This window comes from Scophthalmus maximus, chromosome 3 (assembly GCF_022379125.1).
Source record: "Scophthalmus maximus strain ysfricsl-2021 chromosome 3, ASM2237912v1, whole genome shotgun sequence".
In the NCBI taxonomy this organism is placed as follows: Eukaryota; Metazoa; Chordata; class Actinopteri; order Pleuronectiformes; family Scophthalmidae; genus Scophthalmus; species Scophthalmus maximus.
In genome coordinates this window covers 16,015,420-16,032,513 of record NC_061517.1, presented here as the reverse complement: position 1 = coordinate 16,032,513, position 17,094 = coordinate 16,015,420, and the positions used below count along the sequence as shown (strand labels likewise).

At 39.6% G+C, this 17,094-nt stretch overlaps 1 protein-coding gene and 1 long non-coding RNA gene across 10 annotated transcripts in view; one reads left to right on the top strand and one right to left on the bottom strand.

Moving 5' to 3' along the window:
* The window catches only part of espn (espin), a 38,134-nt gene extending 25,789 nt beyond the window's left edge, over nucleotides 1–12,345 (bottom strand). For 6 of the 9 annotated variants that reach the window (XM_047331202.1, XM_047331204.1, XM_047331205.1 and 3 more), the window contains exons 1-5: nucleotides 12,003–12,345; nucleotides 8,477–8,670; nucleotides 2,337–2,550; nucleotides 1,977–2,159; nucleotides 970–1,101 (exon numbers count right to left, since the gene is read on the bottom strand). In XM_047331202.1, coding sequence (XP_047187158.1) covers nucleotides 970–1,101; nucleotides 1,977–2,159; nucleotides 2,337–2,550; nucleotides 8,477–8,670; nucleotides 12,003–12,302 — 1,023 coding nt within the window. In that variant the 5' untranslated portion in view covers nucleotides 12,303–12,345. The remainder of the gene's footprint in view (nucleotides 1–969; nucleotides 1,102–1,976; nucleotides 2,160–2,336; nucleotides 2,551–8,476; nucleotides 8,671–12,002) is intronic. The other 3 variants (XM_047331206.1, XM_047331209.1, XM_047331210.1) reach the window with 1 other exon arrangement.
* Nucleotides 1–17,094, top strand: part of LOC124849892 — a 40,717-nt gene that overhangs the window by 22,534 nt on the left and 1,089 nt on the right. The window lies entirely within an intron of this gene.

Genomic DNA, 17,094 nt, shown 5'->3' with positions numbered 1-17,094 from the left:
GTTAATCTAAAAAAAACTTGTCTGGCTCTTTAAATGTAGATGCAAAGGGATTCGGTGCCATAATAAAAGGTGGATGAATTAATTATTATTAATTATCTTTTTCATTCACAAATTCCCATCCCACCACCTCCAGTCCCTGGAGAGTTACATGAGGAGAACAGCATTATGAGTTTAATTACTGCACACTAATGACACTTCTCACAGCTGATCATAAAGTCTCTGGGGCCGTCTGCATTTCCCACAGTGCAGGACTCAGTTGGCTGAATGTCCCTTATGGGAAGAATAGAAAAAGGGGGAGGTTCTCACACACCAGAGAGAGTTCATTGTGGAGAAGTTATTGTTCTTCTATCCACTTGGGGATTTCACTGGGCTGAAGCCATGGAGGCCACTATATCGCAAGTGTTAATGTCTAAGTAACCGTAGTAATTAGCTGAGAAAAACTGATGTCACTCTAGGGATCTGTTGGCTCAGTGTTCATTCTAGGCCACAATAGAATGATGAAATATTTGATTAAGGAATCTGATTTTTGACTAATATGCTGAAAATGGACTACAATTTGTTCATTAAGTATACTATAAGTCACTATAGCAGATATCACACTCATAATTTCATGCGTTGTAGGATGAAATGGAGGCTCTAGCTATTTGAGCTATTGATATAACAAACAAGGGAGCATTTCAAAAGGCCATACGTCCTGAATGTTCTAACAAGAGGCCTGTTACTATGAAGCAGGATTTTCAGTTATCAAGGTAACTTCAGGTTTAACTCTGGGTTTTCCGTCCTACGAAGCTAGTTCTATTCTTGCCGGGGTACATAACAATGGTAACTTATGCTGAACAGCTACCAGAGCAAGTTAAGTTCGAGATAAGAGATCAAATCCCGTCACCAGTCCAACTACTGACCAATCAGATCACTGGAAAACCATATTTAAGAGGTCAGGATGCAGTTCAGCATCGCTGTGTCTCTTACCATGTTCTCCACAGTGCGCAAATACTTGGCACACTGGGAGTGGCCGTTGTATTCGGCCAGGTCTGCTGCTGTGAAGCCGTCCTGGTCCCTAATGCCCAGGTCCACACCGTTGACCACAAGGATCTGACAGCACTGGAGGGTGATATGACAGAGAAATAGACATAGCCTTAAGTTGGCTTCAATCAGCAGGAAGAAAATGCCTGCTGGAAATTAGTTCTGCAAAAACTAACCAACTCAAATGTAGACCACATTTCTTTTCTTTCTGTGGTGACAGATATCAACTCTAGTCTGCAATGTTACTCATTAATGTACAGTAATGTACATGTACAGTGAAGACACTGCATCCAACTCTAGGATGACATAAACTGTAGAGGGATACATCTGTGTGCAAGTGTGTGTTTAAATTTTGTTACATGTATAATGATAACAACAACATTCTAAATTTAAAAATTTACTTTTCTCTCCACCTTAAACTTCAAGCTGAAGCTGAAAGAAACCGCTGACTGACCAGATTTACATACAAAACTAAATTATTCAAAGTATTAGGTTCGAGTGGTAGCAAAACCATCTTCTAGTGGCCTTTCATTCAAAACAGATGGGTAAGTGTGAAACCCATTATGGATATTTGAGCATCAAGAATCGTAATGCTTTGACAAAACCTCTATGAATATTGTATGGTAAAATAGTAACATAGCAGACAATCACTCCATCATTCGATTAGAAAATACCAATCAATCACAAAATATCACTACAGAAAGCCTTTATAGTCCAATATTATAATGCCAAATTTGTGAAATATCTTCTATAGTTGGAAAACCAATGATAAAACTGAAGAGATGAGCTCTATATGTCAAGTTTGACCATAACATACTGCGTTTAACATTAATACATAAAGAATCTTCACTAAATGAATATCACATTGTTTCACTGTTTATATTAAAACAATGTAAACGGTCACTGTAAACTGGTAATAAGTACAAAAAAGTATGTATCACGTAAACACACACCTCCAGTTCGCCGTTCTCTGCTGCATCATGAAGCGGCGTCCCTCCCCAGTTGTCAGTGATGATCTCTCCACCGTGCAGCAGCAGCCAGCTTAGCACCTTTGCATGGCCACGACTAGCTGCAAAGTGCATGGACGAGGCCCCGTCGCCATCCTTGTCTGTCAGGCTGATCTCTGTGAAACTCATCTAAAGGAGTGAGAGTGATGACACAAATTAAAGTCATGTTTTACAACAGCAGGAATTCTGCCGAATTCTTTTTTAAGAAATGATCGTATGAGTTAATTATTTATGTTTAATCAAATCTATTAAAAGTATATATACATAGGTACATACATTAGGTATGGGACAAGACTATTTGTTTACAAGATTTGTAGTGACATTCCAATATACCAGCCAGACTATGACAGTGTTGTGGCCCATCTGGGCAGCAGCATGTAATGGTGTCATCCCATCATTGGCTCTGATGCTTGGATCTGCTCCACAATCCTTGACCAGGTATTGGACGACCTCTAGATGACCCTCCTGGCAGGCCAGGTAGAGCGGCGTGGCACCATTCTTAGTTTTGGAGTTGACAACACTGCAGGGAAATGAAATGGAAACATGAATAAAAAACTCAAGGAGACCATTATTTCGATTATGGAGGTTGTTTCTCGCGGCCTATATTTTTTCTGTCACTTAAACCTGCAGTGAATGATTGGGCACAAACAAAAGTCAAATTAATTTTGCAGACAAGTCTTCATCAAATAAGCCAATATTGTTGACATTTAAGACCTACTGGCATCCAAGAATGGATAGTTACAATTGTGGATCTACACTCTGCTCATTTTATTTATGTGATACAGTCGGTGCAAACAGGACAGACTAGTGAAGTAAGGTTCAACTGGTTTCATTTGCTCACTGTTGCATAGAAAGTAAAACTCATTCTCCCATCACCTTGTGTCAAATATTTTCAAAAAATCAAGTATCAAAAAAGCTTTAAACACTAAAGCAAATCAAGAGTTTAAAGTCTTAAGTCAATGGTGTGCAAAAAGTGTGTATGAATATATAAATATATAATTTTTGGGGATCTATTAATAGAATTACAGCATGGATTGCTAGCAGCAATCTTTCTTTTTCTTTCAGGCCTCATAAACCAAGAGGACGTCATCCAGGGTTTCAAATGACAATGAAACATTTAAATTGAATGCAAAACCATTACACAAAGTCTGTCAAAAGAAACAAAACATTTTACTGGTAGTGTTGTGCCGAGAAACAAAGAGAACTCATGAGCAGCCAATACACAATTTGCCATAACAATCAACATAACAGCAGAAGCGAACACATACAGAAACTGTCTGTATGGCTGTTTAAACAGACTATAAAAGTGATCGTGGAGAGATCATTAGTTAAGGGAAAAATAAAGTAGAACCTTGGGTGTGTGTATTACTCCCTACCAGGTCACAACAATGATGCACATTGCAGTAGATGCCAACCTACAGAATAGTACAGAATAGAAGAAATTCTGCCATGTCTCTACTGTTGGCATATTTCACTGTGGGTGGAGCAATTTGTGAAAATTACTTGTAAACAGAAGTGGGGAGGACAATGTTTTTGTTTAAATGTATTTATATGAAAGTGTAGATGATGTCTGAAGGCAACAGGTTTAAGGGAAACATGCCTTTCAACATCGTCAGACGACTATTTTGAGAAGATACAGCAGTGATGCAGAGACAAATCCTGCTTCCCTTTATTTCCAAAGGCTCTTCGCCCCGCCTCTCATCCAATGTATGTTTTCCTCCTTGTTCCAAATCTTTTCAGACACAGCGGGAGGTCAGGGAGTGAATCGGTGCTTCCCCACTAAATCCCATAAGGTCATGCTTTATTTGGATACTGACAAATGAGCAATGTGTCTCCTAAGAGGATTACCACTCCACTGGCTTTGCTCGACTTGCCATGTGCTTAGCGAAGGTTTGCCAGTGGCCAACACAGACTGAGTAGGTGAAGAGGAGGAGTAGAGAAGGTGAGAGAAATAAGAGGCAGGGCGGGGCACAAGCATGACCCCGCCAAGCTTTCTCTCAGATTTGGTTCAAGGCCAACACTCTACCAACCAAGGACCTCACATTAAAACTACATGCTGTAACTTTTTTGTTCTGGTCCAAATCCAACATGCAAGGCTGCATCTTTTTCAGGCTTTAACCAGAACCAGAAAATACTCCTGTGGAAATTAACAACGATTAAGTTTTCAGGTAAATCAATGACAATGAGGTTTGTGTTTGAGGGAAAAACAACGGAGGTCTCTTTGGCTGATCCAGGTAAACGTTCCCAGTAAAAACAAGCACACCTTGCAAATTTCAAAATTAGAAGAGAAAGTCATCTGGGGTTCTGTCATCAGGAAGTGGGCAGACAGGTTAATTATTTGTGACTAACCAAAGTGAGCTGAAGTTCGCCTGTGCACTGGGGTCTGTGGAGTGTCATTAATCTTTACCACAAACTTTATGAGAGTGACAAAGTTGAGTGTGAGATGGATCGATGTGACATGGATATAGATGGATGGATGATAGCTAGCACACACCGCCTTTGTCGCAACTCTCCAAAGTGAAGAGGCTTGAACACTGCCCACTAAAGAAGTGCTTCTAGAGAACAGGTGTAGATTTCAACGAGCTAAGAAAGAGGTTAGCCTTGTGTGACGACACAGCTAGCAAGTTGTACAAGGGGGAGCTACATTGTCCATCACTCTGTCACTCAAAGGCAAAAAAACACTCTGAGGTAGTAGACATTTGATATATTTCCAGTTCAGTTGCATTGAGTAATTTACCTCAGTAATTGCCTGTATACTGTCTCCTCCCATGTACACAGTAACAAAGAGCAAGGTCATCTTCATTACTAGTGAAGTAATTGATGTCACACTAACGGTATTCTTGCCTGACAAAGGCTTGTTACCTTCACAGTAGTGTTTCCTGTCTCAGCAATGAAAACTGTTGGGAAAATGTTAACACTTTATTTAGTTATGTGACCTCTGTGTCTTGTATATGGCAAAGTTAAGGTTTTTGCAGATTACAACCATGGACATTTTTTGATTGCCTAATACACACAACTCGTATTTTATATTTTCTCTTAGAGGCAGTTGTTGACAACAGAGCCCCAAAACAAGAGGACAACAAACTAGAGAAACACGATAGAAAAGCCTTGTGTCTACATAATCACTCTTCACTTTAACAATTGCACATCTCAGGATTTAACTTGATGGTTAACTTTACAATGCTCTGACAAAGTGTGCAGTTGTACTACTGTTGGCCCTTTGCCCAAAAGCAGGAGAAAATGGCAAGACATGTTTCATTTCCTCAGTTTACACCACATGTTGTAACACAGAACAGAGAGGTTTTATCCCACTCGTACCGAGAAGTTATTAAGAAGATTAAGCTGAAGTAAATAAGTGCAACTCAGCCAATGGCTGAATTAAACACTCATCTCTCCTATTTAGCCTTTACTCTCTCCATATCGAAACTGACAGCTAAACCATTAAATTCCTAACTCATTTCAGCACCTAAAAGTAAGAAATACCGCTAGTATTTGTGACCTGCCACACAATAGACATCAGCCCATATTTAGATGCAATTGAGTTTTTCTTCTAATCATAAAAGGAAGGACCTTCAGAGATTAAGCTAAGAGAACACTCCTATCTTGTGTTTAGCAGCCATATTAATCACCTCAATTTGATAATATTCATGCTGTCATTACTTTTCTTCCTGTATATTCGTATCTATGCTGACAATGGACCTTTGCCTTGCTACAACCTCAGATACTTGGATGCAAGGTGAACTCTTGAACTCTTTTTTTTAGTGTGGACGAGATATTATATTTATCGTTTTATGCTGGACTGATTGAGCCATTTGATTTACAATGAGAACACTGGTGATGTCTCTGTGAGTCGATCTTTAGACAGCTGACTTTCTAGAGTATCATAGGTCAACCCTTCTCAACTGCATGTTGGAATTATGGCTTGGCCTAAGATCTTTACCAACTGATTGCATAATCTGTCTGCTCGCTCTCTCTCGCACTTTCTCCCTCATCCCTTTAGTCTTTTGTGTACTGAGGTTATCAGCAGAGGCGCAGCACATGTGCCTGTTGGTTTTGGTTCACTGGGATGAATGTACATACGACCTACCAATTCAGATGTGGCTTATAAATCTAATAAACACTAAAACATTGGGAAACAAAGCCGCATCTGTTTTCCCACCAATCTTGGAACAAGAGGACAAGGATTGCATAATGAGTAGAAAATGGCAGGCAGTTAACTGGTGCGGCAGTTTTAAGATAAAACATCTCTGTGTTTGTCTTCAGTTCACACAAGCCATTTGTCTGTATGTCATTCATGAGAGAACTTATTTGTTGTGTCACATTTGAAATACAGACTAATAATCCAAGTACATTAAATACACAATTGTTTTCAGGAATGCAACCCTCTCACTGGGACTTCAATGTAAGATTATACAAGCAGTTGCCCACTTTGTACATTGTTGGATAGGTTTGGTTATATCTTTAATTGCAAACTTTAGTGGTTATGGTCGTTTTAGTGCAGCAAACGAAAAGTCTATATTGGTCAAAGCCTAGATGGAAGTATGAGGTCTGGTGTGGAGGATTTTCAGTGTTTTGAGGCTGTGTTAGGATTAACCGAGTCAAGTACAGCTGGCAGTAGAAGACTGTGTATACTTTGCGCCATTAAAAATGCACAGGTAACTTATGTTTAATCATTTTGACAAAATATCTTGTTCAAACACATAGCTCATGTTACTGGTCTAGTGCTTGAGTGGGGATAATTGCTCAAGTTTTTTGCTTTGGCCACTCCCATTTTTAGTCTAACCAGGATTTATCCGTATTCATCACTTGTCGGAAACAGGGACTGGTCCTGATGCAAGAGGTGTGGCGCCTTGTCTGTTTAAAGCTAAAATTACATCCACAAAAAGTGAAGACAACAATTCAGTAGATCTTGGGTCGTTTTCTCCAGCCAAAAAAATCCACTCTTTGAAATCTTGGTGTCGTTTTTGGTCAGACTATGCATTTTAGCAACATATGAAATCCCTAATCCATTCCTCTCTATTTCTTCTAAGAAATATTTCAAAACTGAAGCGTGTCAGATCATAACATGTGTTGGAGATGATCATTCATGCACGTATTTCTTCCAGACTGCAGTTCTGTTTCTCCGTTAATTCCTTTAGAAAAGGGCTAAAAACGAATTTATTCAAACTGGCCTTTGAGTAGTTTTTTTTGTACGAGTGCGATCTGGTTCTTTCATTGTTTAATTTTATCATTTTTAAGCTTTTGTATTTTTGTAAAGCACTTGCTCTGTGAAAGGTGATATATTAAATCAACATTACTTACTTATTTTCTAACAATGGACTGTAAATATTGAATTGAAGTTTAAAATATCTATTACATTTCTGGATCAAGATCTATCTGCATATTTACGGGAACAGAGTATACTATTTCCTCTGTGCAGCAACACTCTCACCATGTTGTCATCATTAGGCTGCCAGTTACTAAAGTGATGTAACAGAGCAGGTCATATTATCCTTGTGATTTTTCAGGTAGAACACACTCTGAGCTATCCAGTTACCTCCTAAAACGTGATGATGCCAATTTGTGCCTTGTAATAAACCCCCAAAACAACAATGCTATCTCACCGCTGCAAAGTTCCAGTCTTAACAATGCCCAAGGATAGTGACCATCCGTCTATTCAAATGGATTTGTTTCCCTCATTACCTTATCGCTGGTTGGTGCTACTATGTGTCACCATGGAGACAGTGGTAAACAGCAACAGAGGGAGGGAGGAGGAGAAGAGTGAATGGGACCCAGCTATCAGGGCGCTACCATGTCCCCGAGACTCATTAAATTTTCAGCAGCTATGCACCTGTCTGGGGTGCAACCAGACAGTATTGGAGGTGCAGAGCTTGCCGTTGGTGCCTGGACAAGCTACTAACACAGTCAACAGATTCAACAGAAAGTGAAACTGCACTGATATGATATTCATCAAGGGGTAATCACAGTCATGTGCACAGAAACACAGTATTAACATTTCATTTAAATGAATGTCTAAACACTCATCAATCTCTTGTTTGTTAGAAAACATTAACAAAAACATTAGTTTTATACAGGTTCTCAAATGTGAGAAGGTGCTGCTTCTCTTGCTGTTGCACCATAGCAGTCAGCATTCGTTCCTTATATTGTGCCGGCCTTTTTTCACATTTCTGATGTTTCATTATTATTCTTGATGTAACACATAGTAGCACATGGGGGCTATGGTAGTGTGGATTATTTTTGGGAAGAGGGTTTTTTTTTAGATTTTGAGGGGTTTGAGTACAAATTTGTCACCTCCACTGCAACTTGTTGTTGTAAAAACAAGCTACAGTATGAGCCCGAAGCTGATGTCTGATCTACTTACCAAAACTCGGACTGGCTTATCGATATCAGTTCAGGTTCTGAGCACGCTGAAAGGAAGCTAATAGACGAAAACACGTTGCTCTTACCTCGGGCTGTGCCCCAGTAACAGTCGCAGAGACGGCAGGTCTCCCTTGGCAGCAGCATAGTGGATAGGTAAGGCGCCTGTATCGGTGGAGGCCCCGGGGTCCACCTCACCACTCTTCAGCAGCCAATCGGTGATCTCATGGTGACTGAAGCGGGATGCAAGATGGAGAACGGTGGCACCAGAGCTGTCCTTGCCCTATAAAGAAAAATCAAATTGGAAAAGAGCCGAGATATGGAGTTATGGCATTAAAGATCCCATTGATAATCCCAGGAAAACCCAACGACGGAAATGTAAACAAAAGTTACAGTATTAGACTGGTTAGGGTTAGTTAAAGTATTAGACCCTAACAGTTTACTGTTCCTTTAGAGGCAGCCTGATTTCACATTTTGAAATGAATCACATTATTTTGAGGAAGCGCTACCTAGCAATCAAACCCAACAAATTAGAGACTAGTCCATTATCTCACAAACTTATTTGTCTTTAATCTTGCACATGTTTGGTATCCAGACACCAGAGCAAAGTCCTAGTATCAGTCAAATAACCTTTATCAGTGACTGGCACCACTGCACCACCGTGTTTTGCATATTATATTTTCACATAATAATGTTTTCTCCCCTACTTTTGTCTATTGTAGCATTTACTGTTAAAATGAAGGGATAGGCAGACAGATGATCACTATGGATAAATATAAAAGCTGCAGAACAAATATATGTTCATGTTATACAGTAGTTTAAGTGAATTAGATGTTAATTATGTTAAATACTTAAAGCTTATTATGTTGTGATTTTCTGAAATCTGTCGCAAACCTTCGGTACCTATAAGAGTAGCACTGCAGGCTTATTAGAGCCTGGATATAAGTCCTTGCTTAGCTTGTGTACAATAGCACCTTGTTTGTGAAAATTTTATACACACACACACACACACACTACATTCTTCCTGAGTAACTTCATTGTTAGTGGTGTATAGTATAAAGTATGATTTATAGAAAAATGAATCTGGATCTATGCAATGTATTTTGACTATACACTGCTGACTCGGTAGAGCCCTCAGAGCTCTTATGTGGCAATGACTGCAACAGTGGGAGGCATCAGTTCACTAATCCAAGTTGCCAAGTTTTTCATCATCAGTAAATCATCTGTAAAACGTGCTGCTTTGTTTGGAGGAGATTAAAAAGAAGCCCTGTGCAACTTCCATCACATGCACATGATTCGATCAGAAAAGCATTAAACAATCTACGACTTATGTTGGATGATAGAATAGACCGTGATATATACCGAAACCCTATATCCTTCAAATTATATCATGATATACTGTACATACCAGCCGTATGCAGGAAATCCTTCAGCTTTGAACTTGCTAAATTTCTATTCAGCGTAGACTGATTGCACTGAAGCATAATCGGAAAAGCCAGAAAATAGATTCTGAAACAACTCGGACGTGAAACTCAGGCACTTGTCATGACTTAGGTGGTTAATAATTAAGCTCAAATACATTCAATTGTCAAAAGAGACTGTCATTCAAGCCTTAATGATTTCATCCATCATCCAAAGTTACCGATTTTAAAAAGCTTGAATTTATCTGTAACAGTTGTATATCAAGAGATGAACCAATAGTATGTAAGAGAAAATAAAAAACAATTAAATTTTGTGCTCTTTGGATGGATGTATATGAATGTAAAGCTTCAGTCGGAGATAGTAAAATGACTCAAATGAACATTAAAATCAGATAAAATTCAACAACCTCCCCCAATCAAGTAAATTGCACTGCAAGTTGTAATTGATAGGTTTTAGTAAATGTCAGCCAAGTATCTTATCAGTTAATTCTCGGCATATAGGGTGCGCACTGTTGCTCTTCTGTGCTCTGTCAAGCAGTCCTCAAAAGATAAACAGTCTCTTATTACTCTGTTTCAAATTAAGAATCACTGATTTTATTTAGAGGACAACTGTAGTTCCTACTCCTGCAGACTGCATCAAAGTGTGTGCTGCGTTCCTTCCCTGGTGTGAATACTTTGCATCTTACGACCGGCGGGGACATGGAAATGAGGTAATTGAGTCTCATAAGCGTTAATCCATCATGTGAAAGCCTAACCATATTACTTACAGTATACCAAACATCTTCCGCTCTCTCATATCAAAGCAACCTGTCATTGGGTGTTTGTATTTTTCTTCCCTGTGTCTCACTATCTGTACAAAGGATATTACATTTGCAAATCCAGTTTTGCATACTTCATCACTTTAGGTACATGAGCTAGTGCAGTACATTTTTAACTAAAACCTAAACAAAAGCCCCATATTTAAGAGGGCGGTTACATTTTTTAATGCGTTTCCATTGATCCACAGTTTATTTTGTTAAATGTCTTTATTCATATCAAAGTGATAGCTTATGTTAGCTTTCAACATGTCTTTAATCAATTAATTGATTAGTAATCGACTACGAAATTAATCTCCAAATCACTTGAACTGATTTTGATAACCAATAATCAGTTCAAGTAGTTTTAATGGTAAATAAAGTCAAAATTCTCTTTTGAGCTTCTTAAATGTGTATATTTTCTGGGGTTTTTTTGCTCCCCTATGACAATAAACTGAATATCTTTGGTCTGTAGACAATAGAAAAACAATCTTGGGCTTTGGGAAACACGATCTACATATTTGACCATTCTATGGGATTTTATGGAACAAATTGCTAATCGATTATCGATAGATTTTTCTATAATAAAAGAATAGGTTAGTTGCAGCCCTAGTCTATAGTGAAAACCATTACGAAACGGCATTGACATTTGTGGATGTCTGAGGAGAGAGAACACATACTGAGGGATCAGTGTGTGTTTACCAACACTGTTCAAATGTCTGGTATCATGTTGATACAAAAACTGTCATTGATTGACTGCTGCAGGCATTTACCATCTTGGATTAAGATACATATTCCTTTTTTCTTTTTTTGTCATGACCGAACTGATAACTGGTAAACGATAGGAGGATTATGGTTTTACTGTAACAGAACCATGAGACCTTGTAAATCCATAGTGTCATTATCAGGTTTAGACCATATTCATTGACCTTGTGGTGACTTATGGAAGTGCCTCTTCAAATGGAGACACAAAAACAATGTGTTAAGGGATAGAATGTATTTGAAAAATGATATTTAGTCACTTACAGCACTAGACTGTCCTGTATCTCTTCCTCTATGAAAAGAAGCTAATGGGTGAATCTACATCGAGGAGTTGCTTTACCCTTTGGGTTTCATTAGGATGGTGTCAATAGAATAGAATCGTTTCCACTCCAAGTGCAAACTCTAACTCTAAACGTCATTTGTTTTCACTTTGAGCATGGGAACACACTGAACTTAGCCCAGATCCACTGAACTCCAGTTGGACCTCTGCAGCCCTGCAGAGTTCAACTGGAGAGGAGGAGGAGGCGGAGTGACATGCGGGGCCACACATGGCGGCCATGGTTAGAGGAAACAAGAGAATTAGGCTGCTGTCTGCTGCCCCACTTCAACTACACCTGCTATAGCCCCGGGTCACTCACCTCTGGCCGACATCCACCCTGCGTCAGCAGCCACTGTAAGCAGGCCAGGTTACCGGTGGCCGCTGCGTCATGCGCCGGGCTTGCCCCGTTGTTCGCCAGGCAGTTGCCCGGCAGCCCAGCCTCCTCCACCAGGAACCGCAGGCAGGTCAGTTTTCCGGCCCGGGCTGCGTGGTGGACCGGCGAGGCCCCCAGCGCGTCCTTGACGTCGCCGGTGAGCGCCTTTGCCGCTAACTGCGCCTTCAGGGTCTGCACGTCCCCCTGCCTCGCGGCGAGCAGCGCCCGGTCCGCCTCCGCCACCATGGCCGCTGCAGTTTAGTTTGCACGACTCCCTCCTTGTTCTTCAGCCCGACCTGTTCACCGAGTGGATGTGATCACCATCGTCCTTGTAGCGTTTTCGAAGATGATCAGTCAGCTGATTCGGTTGGAAAGCTCAATGGTCGCGCCGCATCTTTCTTGAGCCAAATCGTCAACCTGTGTCCGTTCATAAGCTGCCACTTTAAATACGTTTTACATGTTGCAATAAAACTGAGCTCACTACCTGAGGGATGAACGAACCTGCTCTCTGTGTTTGGCCCGACGACGTGGGTCAGTAATCCGCTTGACGCTCGCAGGATGCGCAACACCTGTTGCGGCAGTTTTCTTTCAGTGTTCCACAAAACCCTCTACTTTTTTTTTTATAATTCAAGTTGTTCGTTCACCCTGTTTACTTCCGAAGAACTATGGTAAATCATGGGGCCTCGGGGAATATTCCGCAGTGTTTTTCTTCTTATAGCAGATGGCGACATGGGACTGAGCGCCTGCTAAATAATCCATCAGGGGGAGGATCGCTGAGCCGGTTACAGGTTGTTGCTTTGTGGAAATCGGCTCAGAAGTTAAAGGCGCAGTACGAACAGTACAAGTAGCCCTCTTAAAACTAGTATTTAGACAAGTTACGCAACTATGGTGGTGGGTGTCAGTCAAGTATAGACCAACGGCCGGATACTAATTCAGCAATGAGTTTTTTGAACACATCCAATCAGCAGGCTCCCTGTCGTTAATTCTACATATAGTCTTGAACTCAGCATCACTGTCCACGATTGTAGACAGTCGAGGTCCATCTGGTGGTCTCGTGCGGAAATGCAACAGTCAAAATATTTAGCAAATGATTGTGAATATTCAGCATCTTGATGACGTTGTCACCTTTGGAGAAATATCCGGTTTGCTTAACACAACAATGGTCTTATTAAATAACCACTGTGAAATGTTTCATTGTGATGCATCAGTATTATTTTTCTGTTTCTATTGCTTTAAATTCAAAAGGAAAAAACTAGTTTTATTTACAATGAGCCAGTATGTCACAATAGCATCTGAGTATTAGAAGTTTAAATAAGTCATTTTGTGTGAGGACACATGGTTAACAGGCTTTTACAACATAATTGATGCACTGCTAAACCCTCAGGAGTTGAACTGCAGAGAAGTTCTTAAAAGCTCCCAAACAGGAGCTGAGTTGAAATTGTAGTTAAATTATCTGAGCAAAACTCAAATGTTATTTTGGTTATCGGACCAGTGGAACTATGAAAATGTGGCATTTAATTGTGGGAGATGGAAGTTTGCTATATAGATAATAAAATGACTTGCACATGTGTCATTAGAGCGTATATCGTTGAATAGGAATTTTTTAAAGTCATTCAAATCAGACCAATTATTGGTCTTTAGTTGTTAATTTGATTGTCAATTGATAAAAAGGCAAATTTTTGCCCTGCAGTCTACTCGCAATAACCCATAATGACAAAGTGAAGGCACTTTTTTAGATTGAAATTTATTTTATTCTTTTTTACAAATATACTCAAACTGAAAAACTAAAATGTCTCATTCATGAAAGTATTCAGACCCTTAACTCAACACATTGAATCCCCTTCGGTATGAATGGTTGATTATGAAAATATTTTTAAGGGCAATTTTATATTATGTGCAGTGGTGGAATAGGCATATTGTAAGTAATAGTTTTGAAGTACTTGCATATTTTCCATTTCATGCAACATAATATTTCTACTTCAGAGAAAAATATAAATATTTATCTGACAATCATACTAAACCGATTAAGATTTAACTGTTAGCCTATAAAAGCATTTAAGACTGCCTGACAACATTTTACGTCATACCTCATATTAACTGCTGCTTGGAAGTTAGGGTATCTATAATAATTAACCAATGATATAAAAGGCTTATGATTATATAAAACTCTGGGACCATTTTGCAAAAGCAGTGTATTGCTTTTGATAAATTACTTAGGTTATATTTTGAGAAGCATACTGGTGCCTTCCACCACTGCATGTGTGTCTGAAAGCGGAAAAAGTCCATACATTCAGTAAAATAACATATTCAGAACAGATCAACTGCAGCCTACAAGTCTGTATTAAACGCCACATAATAAGTAGCGTTAACCTGCAGCGGCTACATAAATACATGCTGTTAAAGTCTAACCACCAGTATTATAATATCTAAGTAAAAGAGTAGGGATATTGGATATAACATATTTTCAGTTCAGGAACCTGACGTTGTGATGAACTGTAATACTTTGAATCACCAAACGGTGGCAGGAAAGGTTCATATTCTGCAAGGTAAAGCTCTACCTGGTGTCCAGGTGTCACGTTATCATTTTGTGTCATGGCTTTTCTAAATCACTGTAAGCTGTGTCACAGATGTCAGGACAGTAAACACATCTGATTAAAGACTAATAATGAAGAAAAAAATTATTATGAAATGTACTCTATTATCAAAATATTGGACCGGTGGTACTGCTCTGAGGTCTGGTAAACATTTAAAATAGGAGGGCTGTTTAAATTCAGGCCAGTATATATTATTTTCCAGTCTTATTTATAGGCCAATATCCACTTGACAAAGTCTACATTTTCAAGTGATAATGATAACAAAACAAAAAAAAACACAAGCTGCATCGTCACCCACCAGTCTCATCACTTTCTGCCTCTTCACTGTCACATTATAGGATGATTGATTTTTCCGGTCGAGCGGCCTCTGCGGGATTGTGTGTGTGAGAGCTGGGGAGCAGTGGGGGCTAAGGGGGGGCGAGTCGCGTGCTCGGCACGTGCCACTTGGGCCCATCTGTTGCACAGGTCCAACTGTCATGTACACCCTGCATGCGCCAGTGTGGGGGAGGGGAGGGGGAATTCCCACCAGCATTCTTGACTAATCGGTACAATTCCCCAAAGGAAATGGACAATAATAACTCTCTAACACGATTTAGGGGACACTGTCAATGCCATTAGAGCCGACCATTTAGACCAGCACCGTAATGATGGTTAGGCTATGGCCTTATTTATTATTATTAAAGATAATAATAATAATAATAATAATAATAATGATACAATAATTCCTCCGATTACAATAGGTCATGCTTTTAAGCGCTCGGGCCCTAATAATAATAATACATATTTTAAGGGAGTTATAAATAAACTCCTGTTTGTATTTAGACCATAATAATATTGGGCATACTATTTTGTTGCATATAGTTTATATTGGTTTTCGAATGATAGTTTCCCCCCCAATAGGCTTATAGAATATATATATATATATATATATATATATATATATATATATTGGGGTTTAAAATGTAGACCCACAGTTTTTAAAAAACCTAATGGAACACATTGGCAATACACTACATTTGACATTTTTTGTATGAAACTGGGTATCTATTGTTGTTTAACAGTTCTTCCGGTAGTTTGCTAACTGCAGCCCAGACATGAACCGCAGCAGACCTTCTCTCGGGTCCAGCTGCAGCTGCACGAGCCCTCAGCGGCTCCGTGTAATGAGGGGTCTGGAACACAGGCTTTAATCATGTGTAGGTGAAGCCGAGTCTTTTCCCAGGCTCCTTCAAAGACGCTCCCACAAGTTCAAGCAATGCGAAGCTAAATCCCCATTGAACTGGAAAAGGGGGCTGCCAACGGCTTTTTTTTTGTGAAGCCTGGGAAAAGCTGGGATTCTTCTTGCACGCGTCAGACGTGCGACAGTTATTCAAATTGCTCTCAATTATTCAGCGCGTGGGCCCCAATCTATTGTGTGGTCACATCTGCTGCCGCGCGGGAACATTCAAACGAGGAGTCTCCTGCTTCCAAGTCCACGCTGCTTGTGACACAACAGCCCCACCGTCAGATTGGGACCACGCCTGGCCCCGCACTACCTCGAACAACAGCGGGATGCAATCCAGAGAAAAAGTCCCAAATCCTCCGAAGCTTTATTAAAGTGAATCATTTACCAGCGAGCTCCTACATATGAGTGTGAACACTGTTCATAGCAGCGTTTTCCGTTCATAGTTGTAACTTCAAATAGTAAAACCAGTACTACTACTACTAATAATAATAATAATATAATCGTAAATTCTGATTTGTTTATTCATTTCTACGGTCTGTGGTCATAGAGCAGTTCCTCGCGCCCGTCTGTAACGGCTCAGCTGGTTGGCGCGTGCCACAGTAGTAATTGCTTCGCTTGAGTGAACCGGGCGCGTGCAGGGAAGAGGCGTTCATGTATGTAGGCTCTATGTTGAACTAGGGGGGAGCATCATCATGTCTGCACCTCACTGTGCCATCTACAGCACTAATATCATCCCCATTAGCGTGACATTTTACGTTATGTAATGAAAAGCACACAACAGTTGATGAATATGAGATGATCCACAACATACTGTTTATAAGAAAAGACACAGGCAAAGTGAAGTTTATTAAACAGCTTGAAGAAGACAAACACACACAGAGGGAAAATTACTTTATTTATCCTTATGCATCCCACCTCCCTCCATCTTTCTATCTATGTTCCTTTCTTTCTTTCTAAGTATTTTCTAAAGGAGGCATAAAAAACATCTGAAAATGTATCCATCTTGTTATAATAAATTATATAGTAATATTAAATTTTGATCGTTTGATCTTTTTTTTGAGAATGGGTAATATGTACTAAATAAACACTTTAATAAAAACATGGCTCTGGACTGTAGGGCTATAGGACTATTTTCATATTGAATAAAGCACAGAAATGTTTAGATTTAGTGGAACTGGTGTTTCATTTAAATGTTTTATTTCTTTACTATAAAACCTTAAAG